Below are 24,080 nucleotides of genomic sequence, written 5' to 3' on the forward strand. Positions count from 1 at the left end.
TTTTTCTGTCCACGTCTGCTTGTTTATTATACATATGGTTTGTTATGCCAGACAACTACACTTGACACTTAACCATCATTATATATACGTTCCTCTTCTTTTTCTTTTCTTTTTTTTTTCATTTACTTCGTAGGCTTCAGGTATATTCTGTATCTAACTTTAGTTGAAGATCAAGAGTGAATGGCAATTCTGTATTATATATGTGTATGGCAATTGTATTGTTCTTGCTGTTGCTGATATACGCATGTTGAATCAATGAATCAAGTATATATTTGGTCCAATTGACAAATTATTCCTTAAACCAAATCTGTAATGTATTTGTTTAGTATATATGTAGCATCCTGATTCCCAAGGAGAATTATTATTGAATCTATCAACTATCATTGACTTGCTTTATGAATATAATCTTCTTTAATCTTCTCTGTGAACTGTGATTAGTCATTAAACATTGGAATTCTCATCTGAAACACTCATAACACTTGACAGCTAAATATCCTTCAATGAATTCAAGAAACTCTTCCGTTATAGATAGATAGACATACATAACATTCAGAATGTTTGGTTGGATCAAACCACACTGAAAAGCAATCAGAGAAAATTCAGGAAGGCAAGTCTAACCTGACATAGAACTCACACTGCAATTCCTTGTAACCATTCATTTAACATTGGAAGAGAAAGAAATCAAAGGAAATGACATGCAATTAGAGGAATATTTATCTTCCTTAGCTTCCATTTATATATATAAAATATAGAAAAAGTCTAGGAGAGCAGCACTTTTATCAAAATCAGGCCAGTACTGACCCCTAGCACTCCTCATAAATATATTCATATTTAACAGCTCATAATTATATATGCACATGGTCAGGTTCCACTAATCTTTTTATGATACAGTCCCCGATTGCTCTAGGATTTTATTTATTAACTAACTTTGTTTGGCGCGCCTAATAAGATTGAGAAAGTTGTGATGTGAATGAGGTTGCGTGGTTGAGGTCAAGGTCGTCGAGTTTGGGATGATGAGTGGAGGCAAATCTTACTTTAAGATTACGGGATCTGGTAGCATTAATTTGATTTTCCTTCTTCCTGAGGCAGGGCTTTAACTCAGGATCAGGGAGGTGGTGGTGATGATCGCGGCGGTTCAGTAGTAGTCCCTTAGAATGAGAAACTCTTTCTTCACTTACACAAGAATGAAGCATGTTGGTGGTGGTAAAGCTACCTGCCGCATTGTGTTTCTTCATGAGATTTCGGATAGTGCGGCAAGGGACGATGAAGAAGACGTTGCCGGGAGTGAGGATGGACTGGGGGCTGACTACGATCCAAGGGAAGCGGAAGATGTCGGGGCGGGTAACACAGTGTCTAGGGTTCCGGCTCATGACGTCAGAAGCTCTAACTGGCTTGCTGTGAAGCTCTACGAAGCCTCCAGGGTGAACCAGTTTGAGCAAGTGGCTCTCTTTCTTGCATACTCTCCGCTGTGACTGTGACGACGCCATTAAAGCTGCCGGATCGGATCGGAACGGAGGTATTTGAGGAGTAAAGGGAGCTCAGAAAGCGGACAAGGTAGTTGCTCCCATGTATTCAGCGGAGATTGCAAGGATCACAATGTAACATGGAACTCTTCGTTCTAAGATATCATTTTTTTTTGGTAGTAGTAGGACAAGCAGATGTGCCAAAAACTGTGTTCAACTTGTAAGTTTTTAGAGACAAAAAATTAATTAATCTTTAAAATTTTTGTGATATTTATGTAAATATTAAATAAAAAGACAAATAATCAGGTTATGACAAAATATAAGATTAGTCATCTTTATATTAATTTGATAATTAAAATAACTATTAACTTCACAATTGCAAGTGAATTTTAATTAAGTTAAGATAAATGCTATTCTATTTTCTCTAAAATAATATGTAAGTTACTTTTTTTGATGTGTCATATTTTAATAGGTGTTTATTTATTTTAAATTTTTAATAAAATTTATTAAATGACTAATTTATCTAATAAAATAAAAAATAAAAAATTAATTTTAGGTCATTAAAATTTGTTGAAAATTTAATAAAATATTTAAAAAACAATGTTATATATTACTCTTTTGTTTTTCATACAAAATCTTTAATTTTTAACAAAAATTAAATAAAAATTCAGACCTTCATAAAAAATAATTGTAAACTAGCTACATTAATTTTTAAAAAATAAGATATAAAGTGTTTTAATTTTTTCCTTTTCTTTTCGTATAATTCTAAACCAAATTCTACAGAATAAATTTACAAATTTAAGAATCTACTTAATACGATAAAATTTTCAAATTGAAAATTTTGACAGTGACACTAATTCGTGTTTCTATTTTTAATTTGTCACATCAATATTTTAGTTTAAAATTTAGTTAATATAAGAAAATTTTTAAATTAATATTTGAATAAATATATAACAAATATATTAAAATAAACATTGAATTAGAATATGACACTTCAGAATGAATAACTTACATGTTATTTTAAAGAGAGTAGGATCAGATAGCATTTATCAATTTTATAATAGTAAATACATTTATATTTAACAACCATGTTATATACTTATATGTCAATCACTAAATTAATTACTTATATAAAATAAGTGTTAAAATATAAAATATTTTTTAAAAATAAATTTAATAAAATATGATAACTAATTTTGTGATTATTTTTATGTATACATAATATTTTTATATTTTTTAACCTTTTTTATGAATTTATAAGTCTAGTATTTTATGGAAATGATTTAAAACTTATTTAATATTTTATCATAAATTTAAATCTATCACTTTTTCCAAAAATTCTTAAGAGACCAATATTTTTTAAATCCTAATTATCCTAATTCTACATCAATTTTTTTAAATTTAATTATTTTATTAATCTCTATAATTTTATTAAAATTTTAATTAAATCTTTGTATTTTTTTATTAATTAAGTTCTTATATCATTAAATTTTGAAATTAAATTTTATGATGACAAAAACGTTATAATTACTAAAATATTCTATTAAAAAAATAAATATATCTAACATTTGTCTAAATATTTTATTTTATTTAATAAAATATTTTATTAATTTTAATATTTTTTATTATTATAAAAATTTAATAAAAATATAGAAACTGAGAAGTAATTAAAACTCTTTTAATCATTGGAAACATGATTGATCAACATTATTGAACATCACGATACCAACAACGACATCACATCACAAAACATGAAAACAATATAAATCCTTTATAGTAGTTTTTGCATTGTTACCCCCTTTGCCGCGTCAAACAATGTGACCTTATGTGCTCAGAGAAACCAAAGGGTGAGTTTACCGAAACAAACGAATACAAATTTTTCTTGTTTCTTTATTTAAATAAATAAAAAAAAAACTGAAAAAATGTAAACGATAAGCTTTTAATTTAGCTAATGACTTATCGTAGTAGTGTCCATTTGAAATTAATATTAGTAATTTATTCCAATTAAATTGTATTCATTTAATTCGAGTAAAACTATTTTGATTATACTGGATTTATCCAGTTTGCTTACACTCCTAGTTCTAGAAATGACAACGGAACATAGCAGAAGCGGAGAATGCCTCCTTGCTTTTTGTTTTCGTTCTTAGATTTATTTTTCGTTTTTGATTTTGATTTTGCTGTGAGAAAATATTGTCCCTTCATCTTTATTTTTTGTAAGCTCCATTTTTTGTGGAGTTTATTTTTTAATAATTTTTACTGATGATCAATTGTCATAAGAATAAAGTTGTAAGTATCCATTATATATAAAAATTAGAGGTGTGCATGATCTGACCCGAAGATCTGTCCGACTTGGAGGCTGGAGTACTTTAGAGATTAATTTGGTGTGATTTTATTGGGTCTAGAACCGGATAAGGATCTCAAAAATAGACCCGGTCATTATTTCGGGTCGGGTCCGAGCTATGGCTCGAGCCGCCCGAAGTCGGTCCGGTGACCCGATCATCATATACAATTAATATTTTATATTATTAGTGATGGATGATGGCTATTCTTATGTGGAATTTAAGTATTGTAAAATTTAATATTTTGTATTATTAGTTATTATAAGACTATAAGTTAATGTTTTATATTTAAAATGCATAAGATTTTAGACTAATGCATAATATTGTGTTATTTGTATTGATTTAAATATTTGGTGTCATTATACAATATTAGTATTGATTATGGTTATACTTTAATTTTAGAGGAGTTGGTTCTTGTTATATTTTTCTAAGTAAATTTTACCATGTCAAATAATAGTTAGAGTATTGAAAATTTGGATATTTTCACGTGCTAACTTATAAGAAGGTATCAAAGTAATGTAATGTTAACGGCCCGGTTTTCACCCGATTTTTACTCGGTATAATCGTGGTCCGAAAGTGTATAGGTTTCATCGAGTTTAGGACCGGGTTCGGGTCTAATAAATAGGCCCGGTATATATTTCAGGCCGGGTCTGGATCACATAAAACCCGATTTCACCCGACCCATGCACACCCCTAATAAAAACAACAAAATTTTATATAAAAACGCTAAACGACACACGGTAATTTTTTTCAAACTGACGCGGTGGAGAGATGCAATGGCGAGGTGGAGCACAGAGCAATGAATGAAGTGGAAAATGCGACAACAGAAAAGAAAATGGACATAACGGCGGAGTTGTGGAAAGGAGAATAGACGGACCTCGAAGAGGAGAAAGAACATTGCGAACAGAGAGAACGGTGCGGTGAGGGGTGACGGCATGGTGAAGGGTGACGGTGTGGTGAGAAGGGAGAGTGATGAAGGGGTGGCTGCAGATAGGTTGGATGGAGTATGGACGGTGCTAGCCATTAAGGATATCCAAATTGAAGAAGGGTTATGCAAATGAGAATTTGAAATTTAGGGTCTCTCTCTCCCTCTCCCTCTCTCCCTCTATCCCTCTCTCTCCCTCTCTCTCTCCATCTATCTAGCTCCTCTCTCTCTCTCTCCCTCTCCCTTTCCCTCTCTCTCCATATATATATTATTTTGAGTATGTAAAATTACTAAAAAAATATATATGAGAAAAAACTATGAAAGACAATTACGTAAATTTATAAATTTCGAAGATTAGCGAGAATGGGGCGGGATCTTTGCTCGTGTTCCTAGGCCTGCTTTGGAAAAGTTTTACCTATCTCCATCTCTACAAAAAAAATTCATAGTTGGATCTCTATTCAAAGTGGTCTTTATGGAAATTTTTGTGTCTCAGAGAGAGATATGATTATACCTCAGATATGCATTCAAAATATTTTCAAATAAACAAACAGCCCAATATAAAAAATTGCCTCCAACCCTCTCAAACTCGCCTTGAAACTCGGAGATAGTGGTGAAAGGCCGTTCACTTTAAACAACGATAAATAGCAACGCTAATACGACTAAAAGGGACAGATTCAGAAAAATAAATGACAATCCTAACATTTTTAGTTCTGTTTCCACTTTAAGAGATATATTATTGACTTGAGCGTTAGAGTCCTTTTTGCAGGTTCTACGACCAAGCTCAAGCTCTGAGGATCTTACGTCTCTGCTATCTTGGAAGCTCGGAAGCATTCATCACACAGTAGCGACGAGTTATAGCTCGGAGAGTATTCTTGACAGAACATTTGGCGCCCATCATGAGGACAAATTCTAATTTTACCCCATAATTATTTTTCTTTTGCTTGTTCTATCTCCCTTTTTTTGTAGAATTCTGAGCATGGCCGATGACTTGTCACCACCACCCCTTTCTACTCATGCTGAATTGATAGCCATGAATGCAACTCTTCAAGCGAAAGTGAAAAAGATGTCAGAACTTCTAGCAGGAAGAACATGTGGAGATAGAGACGAGGATGACAAAAAGAATACGAGCAAGAAAAACCTGGAGGACGAACATCAATCTGGAACAAATAAAGGCAACGGAGGTTACTCCCCCGAAATCTACAAAGAAAAGGACAAGTCCTTTCTCTGCAGAAATAATGAACTTCCAAATACCAAAGAACTTAACACTCCTGACCACATTAAAACCCTATAAAGGTTTCGGTAACCCAAAATCCACTTCACTAAATTTGAATCTATGATGTTTTTAAATGGCACTTCTGACCCCATCTTATGTCATTTTTTTCTGACCGTTTTGGACGAAGTTGCTTTACTATGGTTTTCTAGTCTCCCTGCAGGTTCAATTTCTACCTTTGATGAGTTCGTTGACCTTTTCGTCAACCATTTCGCAGCCTCGAAGATTTACGTCCATGACTCTAATTTTCTTAGTACCATCAAATAAGGACAACATGAAAACCTAAAAGACTACATGACAATATTTTCCAAAGTCGCAATGAAAATCCCTGACCTCAATTCAAACGTACACCTGCATGCGCTAAAAAGCAGACTACGCCTGAAAAGATTCCAGGAGACTATTGCAGACACTAAACCTAAAACATTAATCGAGTTCAAGGATAAAGCCTCGGGACAAATAGAAATCGAAGAGCTTATATAAGCTAGAAAAGCCAAGAAAGAAACGCCCCGAAGAGAAGAGGACATACATGGAAGATCAAGTCAAATGCGAGAACAGAAGAAACCCTTCAAATTGATGCCAAGGTTCAATTGGTACACAAAGTTCAACACAAATAGAGAATACATAATAAAGGAACATGCTAAGATCATAAAACCACCCAGCAAAGCAGAAAGTTCTTAAGATAAAAAATATGTGGACAAAAGCAAGCACTGTGTATTCCATCAAAAGTTTTGCCACACCACCGATGAATGTGTGGTAGCCAAAGAATTATTATAAAGACTTGCAAGACAGTGGTTGCTAGATAAAAACATCAGTGGCAGGATTAAAAAAGAAACATCAAGCCCAACAACAGATCAGCCAAACTATACCTCAATAACCAAAGACAAAGGAAAATGGCATACTCCATCTAAACTTTCCACACCAAGGGGAGTCATTAACTATATCTCAGGAGGTTTTGCAGGAGGAGGCATCACCAGCTCCACAAGAAAACAAAGTTACCGAACAATGCTAGCCATGGAAGGAAATTCGTTGGCACAACAAACCTCGTTCCATGCAGGGCGCATTTCTTTTGATGCATCGAACTTCAAGTTACAATGCCCAAACTTAGACGATCCTGTCGTAATCTCGGTAAACATGGGAGACCAGACAGTCAGAAAGGTCTTACTTGATCTAGGAAGCAGTGCTGATGTATTATTCTATTCAACTTTTAAAAAGATGTAACTCAAGAAAAAAGCTCTACAACCTTCAATTGGAGAATTGGTAGGCTTCTCTGGGAAAAGAGTACCCATAATAGGTTATATATGGCTAAGAACGATACTAGGGGAGCACCCATGCTCAAAAACCCTATATATCCAATTTTAGTAGTTGACTGCGTCAGTCCCTATAATGTTATTCTGGGACGACCATCCCTTAATTCTTTTGGAGCTATTATTTCTACAGTTCACTTGTGTGTAAAGTATCATGTGCAGGATAACATCGTTGAAACCGTACACACCGACCATAAGGATGCACAACAATGCTACAATATAGACCCAAAATTGAAGCCACTGCCAACAGAAACCATTTGATGGGTCAACTCTGTCTATAATACAGAGGACATCCCGACCTTGGCTGAACTCGACCCTCGAGACAACATCTCCAGCCGACGTACTCCAATGGACGACCTAAGTAAAGTATAACTCACCGAACTTGAAAATCAATATACTAATATCGGATTTGCTTTTTCATCTTGGCAGTGACATCTATGATAACATCTTCTTTCTTCTTCACAGACTTTTCCAAGTTTTTTATCTTTTCTGACACACCTTTCTCGTCGGCACCTAGCAGCTCGGTGGTCTGACTTATACACAACAACCTCGACACAACTACCTATAAACAAAGAATCGCATCAGATTGAGTAAAAAGAAAACAACAAATAAACAAAAGAAAAAGAAAACTACTTGCATGTACTTTCCAATACCCTCCCTTCCAACTCTCTTTAGCATCCTAACATCACTAGCATGTTGAGCAACCTTATCAGAAAGCTCTACCACGGGAAATTGTTCACTCCACAGAGACTGTGGTCCAACTCCATCAACAAAACCATGTAATTTCTTTTGCTTTTCAAAAACAATTTGATCCCCAGTCCCCACATCTAACTCCTTCTCAGAAAAAAATCTCTAAAGACCTCTCTGAGTCAACATATTCATTTCACTTGATGAACAGGGCGAACACTTGAATGAGCAGCGTCAGCGCCAGCCTCTTTCTCCACACCCGAAACACCACCATCTTTTTCACCTTTCTTTTTCTGGCTTAAGAAACACTGCAACCAAGAAGTTGTCAAGTTCGGAACTCTTCCACCTACAACACAACAAAATACACATCAAAAACACGTTACAGTAGCATAAACTCCCTGAAACCATTCACGTATCTTTATGTACCCCTAGTGCCTCCTTATCTGATTCAACTTTTACCATTTTAGAAATCGACAACAAATTACTTGCTGTAAAGCAATCTATCAAGAAATCCAAAAATAATTTTTCATCTTCATTCCTCCCAGTGGCTTCCAATATTTGCATTGGCTCTGGACACCAGTAAAAGAAAAATTTTTCACCGAACTCATCGTCTAAAAAGAAGGGGTATTCGGTCTCTCATGACTGAACTTTACAAACATAACTTTAAAATCTTTAAACGAAGATTTATACAAAATAAATAGCGAACGACCAAGATAGTTACTGAGGTTAATTCAAAGACCTTTTCGATCACCCTTAGATTGAAATAAAGAGAAATAGATATTTAGTAAAGGTGAAAAATCAAGAAAATCCATTATGTATTGAAAGGCCTGCAGAAAAGCCCATGTATTTGGGTGAAGCTGTGAGAGTGCACAGTTCAACTGAGTTAAGACATTACACTCAAAATCTGAAAATGAAAATTTCAAATTTAATTCTATCAAACACGGGGTGTACAGGTAAAAGTACACCCAATCTCCTCTTCTCTCACAGACTCTTTCCTCGCTGCTACAAGGGAGCAACTCTACACCGATAGCAGCACCACCCTTTATCAATTTCAAAGAATTGAGTCCACGCTACAACTCAACATTGTTGAAGGTTGAAGCGTGATGCTTCACGTCAACGTGAACCCAACAATAGATATCCTCCTTTTAAAATTTTACCACCTTATCCCTAGCCATTACTGAAAGAAACAAAGTCAAAAGACAAGAACTACTAACTTTTAGAAGTCATGTCTTTTTCTGCTTCACACTAAGATGCAGTAGATAGCCAATATCATTTTCCAAAGCACAACAAGTAATAAAGAAATCCAATAAACCCCATCACACCTTCTCCTACTACTCAACAGTTAGATTTTAAAACTGTTCAGTTACCATAGTGATGTGTGGCGGTAATTTTCTCAAAGTAACCGCCAAAGACATTATTACACCCATCACACTTTTTGCATTCTAAAAATATAGAAAAACCAAGCTTGCCTATGCCTACCGAAATGACGCGCGTTGAACTTGGGGGCTCAGAGGATAAGGATTAATCCAAGGTATAACACCAGGAGTAAAGCCCAACTTGCTAACGACAGGATACGGATCTAGCAAGTCAAGCTTGGGGGCTGTGTTCTTTAACTCTCATAACTCGGAGAGATACGGTTATACCTCGGATACGCATTCAAAATATTTTCAAATAAACAAACGGCCCAGTATGAAAAACTGCCTCCAACCCTCTCGGATTCGCCTCGAAATTCGGAGATGGTGGTGAAAGGCCATTCATTTTAAACAACGATAAATAATAGCGCTAATACAATTAAAATGGACAGATTCAGAAAAACAAATCACAATCCTAATATTTTTAATTCTGTTTTCACTTTAAGAGATGATATGACCAGTAAGATCGGTTACGAATTATAGCTCGGTAACGCACCCGCAATAATGGCCGAACATTCGCAATAATCAGCATTTATCTCCATAACGTCGGACATGCGATTAATGCTCTCCTCAGACGTTACAGCTTAGACAAAACGGTCATCCCAATCCGAACAAATATAAAAGCAAAGGACAGGAACGAAAGAGGTATGCAATCTTTCTAAGAAAAACTCCTCATATATTGTCCACCTATTAACTTGAGCGTCGGAGTGCCTTTGCAGGTACCCACCTCCACCTCTCTCTTGTCGACGAAGTCTGGGACATATCTTGGAAGCTTGCCGACCTTACCAGAGGGAACGACCTATACCTCGGCTCACGCTGGTAAGAACATTGGCGCCCACCGTGGGGCCGAAAAATTTTAAAAACATCATTCGTGGCAGGCCCCAAAATTTACATACACTTCCATGGCTGACGCTCCCCCGCCAACTCCATCCGAACTTCTGAGGATGGTGACTGAACTACAACAAGCAAATCAGCGAATGGCAGAGGAAAACCAGAGAATGCAAAACCAAATCGCACAATTAGAACAAGCTCGCCTAGAGCATCATAATCGCGATCATGAAAACAACGAACGAACTCATGTCTCGGAGACGCCGCAGAGCGACAATGAAGGAAATCGGCGCCATGATGAAACCCAACCCGATAACGAAGAAGAACAACCCGACAACTCGGCAGGACCATTCACAGCAGATATAATGAACTTCCAACTCCCCCGACAATTCACTCTACCGACGACTTTAACCCCATACGACGGGTTGGGTGACCCGAAGCAGCACGTCAAGAAGTTCCGATCTATTATGATCGTTAACGGTGCATCTGATCCAATTCTTTGTCGATGTTTTCCATCTTTTTTAGACGGTCCTGCACTTGACTGGTTCTGTTCTTTGCCTGCAGATTCGATATCTCGTTTTCAAGAGCTGGCCGCCCAATTTGAGGATCATTTTGCAGCATCCGCAATATATCTCCACGATTCTGATTACTTGACGACCATAAAACAGGGAGCACGAGAAAGTCTAAAGGACTATATCACCCGCTTTACAAAGGTCGCCATGAGAATTCCCGACCTCCATCCAGAAGTTCATTTACACGCCATAAAAAGCGGCCTTCGCCCTGGCAAATTCCAGGAAACTATTGCGGTGACCAAGCCAAAAACCTTAGCCGAATTTTGTGAAAAAGCCAAGGGTCAGATCGACGTGGAGGAACTCAGACAAGCAAGGAAAACGGATAGATCGGCAACGAATAAGGACGATGATAAACCTCGGGATAGCAAAAAAGCATTTAAGCCAGTTCCACGATATGACTCATACACCAAATTCAATACAAAAAGGGACGATATTATAAAGGAGATATTAAACTCCAAACTAATCAAGCCTCCTCGCAAAGCTGGCAATTACCCCGAGTCAAAAAGCGTCGACAGATCAAAGTACTGTACCTTTCACCAGAAACACGGACACACCACCGACGAATGTGTCATCGCCAAAGATCTCCTTGAACGGTTAGCAAGGCAAGGACATCTCGATAAATTTATTGCAGGGCAGATGCAGAAAAATACTAGCCCCACACCAGACACATCAACAGCTGGCACCTCCTCAAAAGGAAAGGACAAAGCACCGGCACAACCAAGAGGTGTAATAAACTGTATCTCAGGAGGCTACGCTGGAGGAGGGCACACAAGCTCAGCCAGAAAGCGTACTTACAGGGCTATGCTAGCAATTACGGATGCCCCAAGCCATCCTCGGCCGCCGACGAACATTTCAGAAGTAACCTTCAGACCAACTGACTTCAACGGTGCCGATGCCAATCTGGACGACCCTGTTGTCATTTCAATTCAGCTGGGAGACTTGATAGTGAAGAAAGTTTTACTCGACCCAGGAAGCAGTGCAGATGTTCTATTTTTCACCACCTTTGAAAAAATGAAGCTGAGTAACAAAATTCTCCAACCATACATGGGAGACTTGGTTGGATTTTCAGGAGAACGAGTTCCTGTACTCGGATCAGTGTGGTTACAAACCACACTCGGTGAGCAACCATTACACAATACACAGGATATTCAGTATCTTGTGGTCGACTGTTTTAGCCCATACAACGTTATATTAGGCAGACCATTTTTAAACAAATTCGCTGCAATTGTTTCCACTGTTCACCTCTGTGTCAAGTTCCCTGTGCAGGACAATGTCATAGCTACAGTTCACGGAGATCTCCAGGAGGCGAGGCAATGCTACAACACAAGCCTAAAGCCACCCAAAAAAGTCGGATAGTCACATGTCAACTCTATAAAGTCGGAACCGATAACAATATCCGAACTTGACCCACGGGCCGACTTTCAGGACCGGCATACGCCGAACGAGGAGTTGACAAAAATCATTTTAAAAGACGATCCACTAAAATTTACTTTTGTAGGTACTTCCATGACTCCAGAAGATACGAAAAGTCTAACAAGCTTTCTGCAGGAGAATGCCGACCTATTCGCATGGACCTCCGCTGACATGCCAGGAATAGACCCTTCTATTATAACATAAATTGGCACTGAATCCAGCAGCTAGGCCGATCTCCCAGAAAAAAAGAAACCTCGGCACCGAGAAGCGACAAGCATCAATTGCCGAGGTACAAAAGCTCATTCATGCAAACTTCATCAGAGAAATCCGATTTACAACATGGCTCGCTAATGTGGTTATGGTAAGAAAAAATAATGGTAAGTGGCGCATGTGCATCGATTTTACTGATTTAAATAAAGCATGCCCAAAAGATGCTTACCCCCTACCTTGTATTGATACACTGGTTGACAACTCTTGTGGCTATGGTACTTTAAGCTTTATGGACGCATACTCTGGCTATAACCAGATTCTTATGCACAAAATGGACCAGGAAAAAACGGCTTTCATAACTGAAAACGGAAATTATTGCTATAATGTCATGCCTTTGGTCTAAAGAATGCAGGAGCCACATATCAGCGGCTAATGAACAAGATTTTCCAGCAGCAAATCGGCCGAAATATAGAAGTTTATGTTGATGATATGGTCGCCAAAACAAAGCTCGGCGACTCTCATATCCAAGACCTAGCTGAAATCTTCGGACAGATCCGGCGATACAACATGAGGCTAAATCCAGAAAAATGCGCCTTTGGAGTGCAGGGAGGAAAATTCCTCGGATTCATCCTCACAAGCCGAGGAATTGAAGCAAATCCAGAAAAATGTCAAGCAATACTCACCATGCAAAGCCCATCCACAGTAAAAGATGTTCAACGGCTAACAGGACGATTAGCCGCTTTATCTAGATTTTTACCATGCTTAGCTCCTAAATCGTCAAATTTCTTTCAATGTTTAAAAAAGAATGCAAAGCATTTTGAATGGAACCAGGACTGTGAGCTGGCTTTCCAGAAATTAAAAGAGTTTCTTTCAAAACCCCCTGTCTTACAAAAGCCAAAACCCGGTGAACCATTATACATATACTTATCTATCACTGACAATGCTATCAGTTCTGCACTTGTAACAGAAACGGATCGGAACCAACAGCCAGTCTATTTTGTGAGCAAGTCCTTACAAAACGCCGAGCTTCGCTACCCAAGGTTGGAAAAGCTTGCCTTAGCTCTAGTGTTCTCATCAAGACGCCTCCGACCATATTTCCAAAGTCACACAATCATCGTCAGAACAGGACAACCTTTGCGGCAGGTTCTTTCAAAACCTGAATTAGCAGGAAGACTAATTAAGTGGGCTATCGAGTTGTCAGAATTTGACATTCAATATCAGCCACGAGGGTCGGTCAAGTCCCAATACCTCGTAGACTTTATCGCCGAACTTACAGAACCATGTTCAGCCACATCCAGTCCAACCTGGACCTTATTTGTAGACGGGGCTTCCAACCCTCAAGGCGCGGGCGCTGGAATACTACTCGAAAGTTCAGATGGGATAGTCATCGAGCACTCCCTCAGATTCTCATTCAAGGCCAGCAACAACCAATCCGAATATGAGGCCCTCATCGCAGGGCTCAGGTTAGCAACCGATCTACATATTGATAGTTTAAGAGTTTACTGTGATTCATTATTGATTGTCCAGCAGGTAAACCACAGTTTTCAAACAAAAGACCCGATCTTATTAAAATACTTGGATATTGTTCATCAACTGTTACAAAATTTTTCAACAATAGATATCATTCATATTCCTAGGGAACAAAACCATAGAGCAGATATTCTGTCAAAATTAGCAACTACACAGACATACACCACTACCCTTCTACAGTCAACATTAGATAAGCCGAGCATTGATACACATAACGTTCTAAACATTGTTGATAAAGAAAATTGGCAACAACCTTACATTCAATACCTCAGTTCGGGAACCATTCCGAGCTACATTGACAATAAGGGTAAATTCAGAAGACAAGCCTCCTATTATACACTGTTAAATGATAACCTGTACAGGCGAGGATACTCTCGACCTCTACTAAAATGTTTGGACAGGGCAGATGCCGAACTTGTATTATCAGAAGCACACGAGGGAATTTGTGGAATACACTCTGGAGCTCGAAGCCTATCACAGAAAATCCTCCGAGCCGGTTTCTACTGGCCGACGATATGGGAAGATAGCAAACACAAGGTCAGAACATGTGATAATTGTCAGCGGCATTCGCCGACCATTCATCTACCGGCAGAGCATCTTCACCATTCGACGGTAAGCTGGCCATTCGAAAAATGGGGAATCGATATTCTAGGACCTTTCCCCACTGCTCCAAGACAGGTAAAATACTTGGTAGTGGCAATTGATTACTTTTCCAAGTGGATTGAAGCACAACCTTTGGCAAAAATCACATCCGCACAAATGATAAGCTTCGTTTGGAAAAACATAATATGCAGATTTGGCATACCGAGTAATATTATAACTGACAATGGCCTTCAATTTATCGACCAAAGTTTTAAAGCTTTTTTGCAGAGTCTTAAAATAAAACAGCATTTTTCTTCAGTCGAACATCCACAGTCAAACGGATTAGCAGAAGCCGCCAATAAGGTTATTCTCCAGGCTTTAAGGAAAAAGCTAGACGACGCAAAGGGATTATGGGCCGAGCTTGTGCCAGAAGTGTTATGGGCATATAATACTACTGCTCATTCAACAACAAAAGAAAGCCCATTCCGTTTGGTATACGGATCTGAAGCTATGATCCCCATAGAAGTCTCACATGGCTCAATGCGGACGATAGCTAAGGAGCATGACCAAGCTCGGCAAGCAGAACTCGATCTAATTGAGGAGATACGAGAAACAGCAGCCATTCGACACCGAGCATTACAGCAACAACTCAGCCGACGATATGGGCAGAAGGTGAAACCGAGGACCTTCAACACTGGTGACTTGGTACTCAGAAAAACCGAACAAGCCCGCCGACCTCCCTCTCATGGGAAACTTGCTGCAACATGGGATGGTCCCTACAAAATATCTGAAGTCCTCGGCAGAGGGGCGTACAAGTTGGAAGACATTAATGGCACTCAACTTCCTAGCACATGGAACGTCGGCTCCCTGAAGCGATACTACAGTTAGCAAATCAGCAGGCCAGTACTCTTTCTCCTACCACGAGAATTTTTCCCAAAGTTTTTTGCTCGTGGAGGTTTTAACGAGGCTGGCTTACCTTGAAAAAATTAAACATTTCACAGGTACTGCTGTTAATACATTGTAATTTACATTTCACTTTAATCAAACTGATCAATCATTCCCCGAACGGGACTTACTCCAGACCAAATTACACTCCTTTAAAGGAGAAACAGATTATATCTAAAGTCGCATTATTACTATACGAATGCGCAAATACCATAATCCAAACTGTCATTAAAGCCATCCGAAGGCAACAAAATACACGATGGGGAAAGCAAACAAACCCCAATCAAAACAGTTTTCTGACAGATAAATACTTAAATACAAAATATTACTGTTCAGTCATAACAAACCAGATCCTCAATTCAAAACAAAAAATTTTTTCTCAAAAGAAAATATCAGTTATTTAAACTGTCACCTCCTTCTTCTTCATCGTCAACAAGCTTACCATCCCGAATTACTTTACCGGGATCCATGGCCGAAAAATCTTCTTCCGGACACAAAAACCTCGCCTGATTAATAGCCCGTTGAAAACCCTCAGCAAAAGCATCCAGAACATCTCCTTCCCTACGATTCTCAAGATCTTTCATCTTCGCCGACACCTCAATCACCTGAGTACTCAAACTCGACAAATCATTTTCTTTTTTCTTCAGCAGACCAGAAATCTCCTCATAACACTCTTTTTGGACCTTCAGTTCACTCTCGACCTCAGACAGCTTTTTCTTCAAATCAATTATGTTCGTTTCTTTCAACGAGAGTTGTTCCTTCAATTCAGAAACTTGCGAAACCTCACCAACCGACTTCCTGTGTTTTTTCTCTTGGCTACGACCAATGCAAGCTAGCCGAAACCCCAACACCTAATACCCACAGACCAAAATTCAGTCCAAAAAAAAAAAAAAACAAAACAAAGAACAACAGATACCTGTAAAAACTGATCAACACCTATATCCCCAACCTCCTCTACTCGCCTAACGTCCGTCACAGTCTGAACGACTTCATCAGCAACAATATTAAATGGAAACTTTTGGTTCCACACAGACGAGCTCTCGCCTTCCTCTTCAAATACATGTAGCCTCTGCTGCTTCGTCAAAAAACTTGACAAATCATCCAGCTGAACATTTTCCTCCTTACCCTGCATATCTCCCGACAAAGCTGACTCTGTCTTCCTTTTCTTAAAAACAATCGCCTTCTTCCTCGGCGGGGGCTGATTAACCTCGGCACCCCCATCAGCCTTGTCCGGATTAGACGACGAACCCTCAAAGTTTTTTGCTTTAAATCGAGACCTTAGGCTAGATGCGGTCACCCCTGGAAAAGCACCAGCTGAAAACACCGAACAGTTATTTAGCTAGGCAATCAAAAACACATAACATTAAGAAACAATTTTTCAAATCCTTACCAAAGTATTCTACAACAGAGCCCTTATCTTCCTCCCAAGGAAGTAACTCAGACACCGAAATCAAACCACTTTTCTCAACCATCTCTAGCAGAAATGAAATTTTACACTCATTTTGACCGTTTATGAACTCGGGGCCCAGTATGTGTTGCGGATGGCAACACCAATACATAGGAAATTTTTCCCCTAAATGTTCATCAATGTAAAAAGGGAATTCTTCATCAACAGATTTCACTTTCAGATACATTTCCTTGAAATCCTTAAAGGAAGATTTATAAAGTTTAAAAACCGAAAAACCTGGAGTACTATTCAGATTAATCCATAGACCTTTCCATACCCCCTTAGCCTGAAATAAACAGAAAAACAGTTCTAAATCCGGCTTAACTTCAAGGAAATCCATCAAACCTTGGAAACATCTAATAAAAGCCCAGCCATTAGGATGTACTTGGGAGGGCGCACAGTTCAGTTGTTTCAAAACACTACATTCGAAACTGGTAAAGGGAAGCTTCACTCGCAACTCCTCCATGACGCAGCTATACATATAAAAACTTTGAAAATCGTTCCTTCTATGAAAAACACGATCGGACCGGTTGCATGGCAACAGTTCTAGCCGAAAACCAGCCCTAGCTATCCTACCCAGATTCACCCTGTTGACACTCTCAACATCAGAAAACAATGAGCCTCGAATATGCACGTCCCTGTCAACCCAACTATAATCCTCAAAACTTTCGATTTGAGGTAAAAACTTTTTCTTTTTATCACCCATTCCCAAGAAAAATTTAACAAAGGAAGAAGTAGGAGAAGGTTTACTAACCTCTAGTACTCATGCTTCTATGAAAAACTGAAGCTTCAAACTTAAACGGAAAAACAGAGAAGCCACTCTCCTTCCAAGCCACTAATTAAATGAACTTTTCAGTTCCATCAATTAATCCAAACCGCACATCAACACCCACTTAGAACGGTTATAAACCCACTTGGGAAGTTGAACCAAATCATAATAATAACTATACACAAGGCCCAATAAAAACAGGCCCTAAACTAATACATTTTGAAATCTCTAAAAAAAAAAAAAAAGAGAACAAACAAAAAGTACTGCTGAGTGAGCCACGTTGACCTGGGGGCTCCATACACCGAGCTATAACCCGGCAAAAAGCTCAACCCGTCTCCTCAAAGCCAGGCTAAGCTTGGGGGCTGTGATATGACCAGTAAGATCGGTTACGAATTATAGCTCGATAACGCACCCGCAATAATGGCCGAACATTCGCAATAATCAGCATTTATCTCCATAACGTCGGACATGCGATTAATGCTCTCCTCAGACGTTACAGCTTAGATAAAACGGTCATCCCAATCCGAACAAATATAAAAGCAAAGGACAGGAACGAAAGAGGTATGCAATCTTTCTAAGAAAAACTCCTCATATATTGTCCACCTATTAACTTGAGCGTCGGAGTGCCTTTGCAGGTACCCACCTCCACCTCTCTCTTGCCGACGAAGTCTGGGACATATCTTGGAAGCTTGCCGACCTTACCAGAGGGAACGACCTATACCTCGGCTCACGCTGGTAAGAACAAGAGATATATTATTGATTTGAGCGTTGAACTCCTTTTTGTAGGTTTCACGACCAGACTCAAGCTCTGAAGATCTCACATATCTGATGTCTAGGAAGTTTGGAAGCATTCACCACACAGCAACGACAAGTTATAGATCGAAAAGTATCCTTAACAGAACAATATGTATACGATAAAGATGGCAATAACTAGTTCTATAATAAAACATAATATTATACTATTGTAAGAAAATTTGATTACACATTTATAAAATATTTAATTATTTTATTACAATAAATTTGATTATTTTAATAATTACGATGTGTATAAAGATGAACAAATATATAACATCTAATTTTGTGTACTCATTTTGTATTTTCGCAAAAAATTTATAGATGTGAAAATTAAAGAAAAATGATGAATTAATCCGTTTTCATGGATTTATGTATTATTAGTGTTTAAAATGATTACACATACACACAAGTTAAATATGTTAGAGATATAACTATTTAATAATTTTATAAAATAATATATATCAAAATTTTTATGATTTAAAAGTTTAGAGATGAGATCAAACCAAAACAAATAGAAAATGTATAACTATTAACTTTAACCTGTATTATTTATTTTGTATTTAGATGACAAATATTCACTTAAGAGTTAAGCATGTTTTTAGTCCTTAATATATAAGTCAAAAATTTTATTCGTTCCAAACTTTTTTGTGAGTTCAAAATCATCCTTAACATTGAATTTAGATTTAAAATTATCTTTCACACAAAAATATCTTTATTAGTTTTTCTTTCTCTTTATCACGGTCTTTTTTCCTCTTTACCTTCTCCATTACTCTTCATATTTGCCAGATTTTCTCAAGCTCTAACAACAACAACAACTATATAACTGCTGTCCTTTTAAAACTCAAGTAAATTAATTAAGCAAATAAACAAATTAATCAAGCATCTTAACAAATTAACACAATAAAGAGAGAATTCAGTTCAATTTAATAGCCAAACAACTGCAATAGGGACGGACGGCAACGGCGGAGATCGGAGAAACCGGAAACACACACAACGCATACAACGGGTCACACACACAATCTGGGACACAAATACAATGCAAACATAAAACAGAACGAAGAGCAGAAATTGAGAGAGATACATTATAGAGAGAGAAGAGAGAATCCAAGAGCAAGTTTGTATCAACTTCAGTTGAAGAACAAGATGGTGGTTGAAGATACCTAGAAATCAAGCATCACTGACGACCAAATCACCGTAAACCCTAATAACGAAAACGAAGAACTTGAGGAGGGAGAGATCCTCAACGATAACTCCTTCACCACCTCCAGGCCACCTTCCTCCTCCGGCGCCGATGCCCTTGCCCGCAACCCCGCCCCTATTCTCTTGAGAATTCTTCGACCTTCTGGTTCGATAACTCCTCTGCTAAGTCCAAGCAAACAGTTTGAGAAAGCTCCATCAGACTGATTTACACCTTTGCTGTCGTTGAAAAATTCTGGAGGTCAAGCTTCTTTCTTTTCCCATTTTTTCACTTTTGGGCATGATCAAAATGGGATGGCGAAGGGGGAGAGGCGTCGGCGAAGGAGAAGTGGGAAGTTGGGATGGCAAGGAGAGAGAGGGAGGTGCGACCGGCGAGGTCAGATGAGATTGGAGAGAGGAGGATAGTAAATTGGAAGAAGTCAAGGAAGAAGGAGAGGAGGGCGGTGAATTAAACTGATGATGGTGAGTGAGAAGGAGGAGGAGGGTATTTTTATTAAAAAATTAGAGAAAGAACGATTTTAAAATCAAGTTAAATTTTAGGAACAATTTTGTAAGTAAAAAAATGTTGGGAATGAAAAATTTTTGATCTATACTTAAGAAGTAAAATTGTATTTAACCCTTCATTTAATTTAATTTAGATAGCAACAATAAGAATATCATCGGCATAGTAGCTATAAAAGCATATGATTTGTTTATAAACAGGTTTTGATTCCGAAGGATTAATCATTGACTTGTCCCATTGAAGAATACCCTTAAAAGGCATATGATGCGTTTCAGGGAAAACTCAAGTTTTTACTCTTTAGAAAGATCACGAGCGAGTTGAAAGAAGAAGAGAAAAGAACGTCGCCGATTAATTGAGAAATAAAGTAAGTTTTATTAATCGGTTTCCGAATTATTCATTTCAATAGTCTAGTAGTACAATAGATTCATAATAAAAGCACAAAAGAGATTTGCTACCATAGGTCTGCAGCATTGTTGTTATGTTTTGTTTTCGGGTGTATTTGCATAAGAGGAAGACCTAATGAACTCAATTGAGTCCTTTTGAGGAGTGTATTGGATCTATCGTTCCCGTTTAGCTGCAGTAGGGGCGCTATATGAATTACCATTGGAGGCGCAGGAGTATATAGCTTGTTCGCCAGAACAGAGCACCTTTAATGGGAGTATTGGGAGCATTTCAAGATGGAGAGACACATATATAGCATTCACACCACACCACTCCATCGCTGCATAGATAGAGTTGCAAGCTGCAACCTTTATATATAGTCCATGTTTGTTTTGTTGACATGGATCAAACAGAGATCTGTTTGGGGGACTTGGAGCTTGAGCTGGTGGATGGAGTTGACGACGATGGCGGGCGCTTATTATTGTCTTGCTTTGCGGCGGAGATGCGTAAACAGGTATCCTTATAGACGGCGTCGAGCTCGTCAAAGATAACTTCAATGGTTGGACGACTCTTGCCGTGTTTTGCAACACACAGAACCGCTATGTGCAATATGGATTCGAAGTTCGCCTTGTTAACCTCGCCTCCTAGCCTCGGGTCCTCAAAATCCCTCAGCGGACGCTTTCCCATACTTACATCTCGAGCCTTTCTGGTTAGCTGGTCTCTTGCATCAAGATCCATCTCTATCACTTTCTGTCCTGAAAGGATTTGTAAAGCCACAATCCCAAAACTGTACACGTCACTTGCACAGGTTAGCTTCGCATTGCTCATGTACTCAGGATCCATGTACCCTATTGTCCCTCTAATGTCTGTGAATACCTTGCTCTCTTCTACCCCCATCATCCTTGCCAATCCGAAATCCGACAGTTTCGCTTGGTATTCCTCCGTCAGAAGTATGTTTGTCAGCTGAAAACATGCAAGCATTAAATTTGTTAGAATATGTAGGATAATATTATAAATTTACTGCAAAATCAATCACTAGTATAAAATACATGTTAAAATACAAAATATACATTAAAAATTAGTTAAACAACACATATATAGTGATTGAATTAATCAAGGTACATACCTTTATATCTCTATGGACAACGCAGCCTTCTATATGATGGTGGAGATACTTTAGTGCAAATGAACAATCCCTCAAAATTTTCACTCTTGTTTCCCAATTCAAATGGCAGTCTTTTTCTGAATAACCAATGTTATGGTTTATTTTTTAATCACACTGAAGATAAAGTTAAAGGAGCTAGCTAGGTAGATGAGAATAGATGACTTACTTAGTAGATGTTGAGCTAGATTTCCGTTAGCACAAAATTCATAAACTAAATATTTCTCGTCACCTTCAATGCAACAACCAAAAAGGCAAACAAGGTTCGGATGGCGAAGTCTAGAAAGGCCTTGAATCTCCCGAGTGAATGAATCAGAAGGGCTGCTCTTGGTCAAATGCTTGATGGCAACAAGCTGACCGCTGGGGAGAACGCCTCTGTAAACCTGCCCGGCACTTCCGCGTCCTAGGCATATCTTCTCATCTCCGTAATTCATTGCCTTTTCGATTTCTTGTTTCGTGAAGCAGTATAGTCCTGCCCATGATGTTATCTCCTTCAATTGAAATGGCCTCAATGGCTGCTTCTTCTTCTTGTATGTATACTTTATCAGTAGAGCTATCAACAACAATACTACCACCACTACTGGCACGCTTATTAACACTAGACTTGCCGAATATTCTGACACAAATTAAAGTAATAATCAACACTTCATAACAAGTTAATAATTAATTAATTCAATTTGATCTAAAGTTTGAGGTTGGTATTTAATTTGTTAAGTTACTTGATTTTTTGACCGAAATCGGTGGCAAGCAGCGTAAGAATTTGTCAGCGAGAGATGGGTCATTTTGTTTGCCACCCATAACAGCAACAAGAGCTGCCACCCCGCATACGGCTCTGTCTGCGCCATCTCCGTTGCCTCCGTTCAAAGCGTCTCTCAGGCTCAATATTGCAGTGGTACAATCCGGACATGCCTCAACAAACGGTTGATCGAAGTGTGAGCATTGGTTCAAGGTATCTTGGTACTGCGGCATGGATGCAACATCTTGCATAGCCAAGTTGGAGCAATGGTAGATTTCCTTGTCCATGAACAACGCGTCAAAGCCACACGAGTGTGCTGGGATCTTGTATTGGGAGTAGAATAAGGTGCTGCAGTTCTGCCATTGACGCGGGGAAACGAAGAGTGGTCCATGTAGGCTGTGATTATGCAAGGCCAGTGCCTCCGACAAAGCTGTGAGGGCATTGCGGCAACACATGGTGGCCGGGAAGCCATCTGCGGTCCAGCTGCTTATATTCTCTTGGACATTCCAACACTCACCAAACGATGCCACCAACGGGTATGTCGTGAAATTCAAAGCACATTCCACTGCCAATTCAGAATGACAGCTTATATAAGGTATAATGTCAAATTTTAAAGTGTGTTACCCTTTGGACAAAGGAAAAAATGTCATGTGAGAATATTTTTTTATTTGGTCAGCCACTAAATTAGCTGACTTTTTTTTTCTTTTAATATTAGTGGGTTAAAAGTTTTAGTAAAAAAATTTGGTTGAATATAAAAAGATATTTTTTTTACTAAAAATATCTATCTTTTAATATTTTGTTTGATATATTATCAATGTTAAATAGTCTAATCTAATTTAAAAAATATAAAAAATACATCATTACTTAATATAGAATACAAATATAAGAATATAGTGAGAGTGGATTTTACCTTGTGGTAGGTCATTAGGTGCACTAGAAACAATTAAGGAAGAATCCAAGAACACTAAGAGAAAGATGAAGAAGGCAAACACAGAAACTCCAGTTGAGTGAAATATTGTTTTCATATCCATACCAATCTTTTTGTTTTACTACCAACATAAATTAGATTAGATAGAAAATGATTGAAGAATTGCCAAAATTTTCTTGAGAGGTTAGAGAAATTGGACATATATAATAGATCGAAAACCTTGAAGACATCGATTTTATAAGAATATTCTTTTTATAAAACTCTCATGGGCACATCACAACTTTGTATCTCTTCTTGCTACCATCGTCATATCTTTTAACATGAGTTGTAGAATAAAGCATTTTTTATAAATAATATTAATTTTGTTCTAAATTTTCTTTAAATAAATAATATTAATAAAATTGAGTACGATTTTGTAATACATTGTACTAAAATATTAATATAAAAATTAACAAAATAAATCATGCAATAATACTAAATATATTTAAAAGAATTTAAAAAAAATAGACACAAATGTTTTATAAAAAAACATTTAATTTTCATTAATTATTAAATTTTTAAAGACAGCTAACATTTATACCTTATACAATGTATCGTATTCTTTTATAATTTTGATGTCGGATTGTATGACGGTTGTTATTATATTTCTATCTTATTATTTGTTAAGTATTTTGGTGTTGCAG

The 24,080-nt window shown here is 37.8% G+C and overlaps 3 protein-coding genes across 3 annotated transcripts; 2 read left to right on the top strand and 1 right to left on the bottom strand.

Moving 5' to 3' along the window:
• Positions 1-10,302: 10,302 nt before the first annotated feature.
• LOC130933497 (uncharacterized) lies at positions 10,303-12,156 on the top strand. Its single transcript, XM_057863132.1, has one exon. The coding sequence runs from the start codon at positions 10,303-10,305 to the stop codon at positions 12,154-12,156; it is 1,854 nt and encodes a 617-aa protein (XP_057719115.1).
• A 150-nt stretch (positions 12,157-12,306) lies between these two features.
• Positions 12,307-15,423, top strand: LOC130933498 (uncharacterized). The gene is made up of 3 exons (XM_057863133.1): positions 12,307-12,328; positions 12,435-12,574; positions 12,829-15,423. The coding sequence occupies exons 1-3, from the start codon at positions 12,307-12,309 to the stop codon at positions 15,421-15,423; spliced, it is 2,757 nt and encodes a 918-aa protein (XP_057719116.1).
• A 5,141-nt stretch (positions 15,424-20,564) lies between these two features.
• LOC130936228 (serine/threonine-protein kinase CDG1-like) lies at positions 20,565-23,508 on the bottom strand. The gene is made up of 5 exons (XM_057866263.1): positions 23,380-23,508; positions 22,453-23,034; positions 21,903-22,349; positions 21,698-21,813; positions 20,565-21,534 (listed from the first exon to the last, which is right to left on the bottom strand). Exons 1-5 carry the CDS (start codon positions 23,498-23,500, stop codon positions 20,977-20,979), a joined length of 1,824 nt encoding a protein of 607 aa, XP_057722246.1. The 5' UTR covers positions 23,501-23,508; the 3' UTR covers positions 20,565-20,976.
• Positions 23,509-24,080: the final 572 nt, after the last annotated feature.

Source organism: Arachis stenosperma, chromosome 6 (assembly GCF_014773155.1).
Source record: "Arachis stenosperma cultivar V10309 chromosome 6, arast.V10309.gnm1.PFL2, whole genome shotgun sequence".
Taxonomy (NCBI): Eukaryota; Viridiplantae; Streptophyta; class Magnoliopsida; order Fabales; family Fabaceae; genus Arachis; species Arachis stenosperma.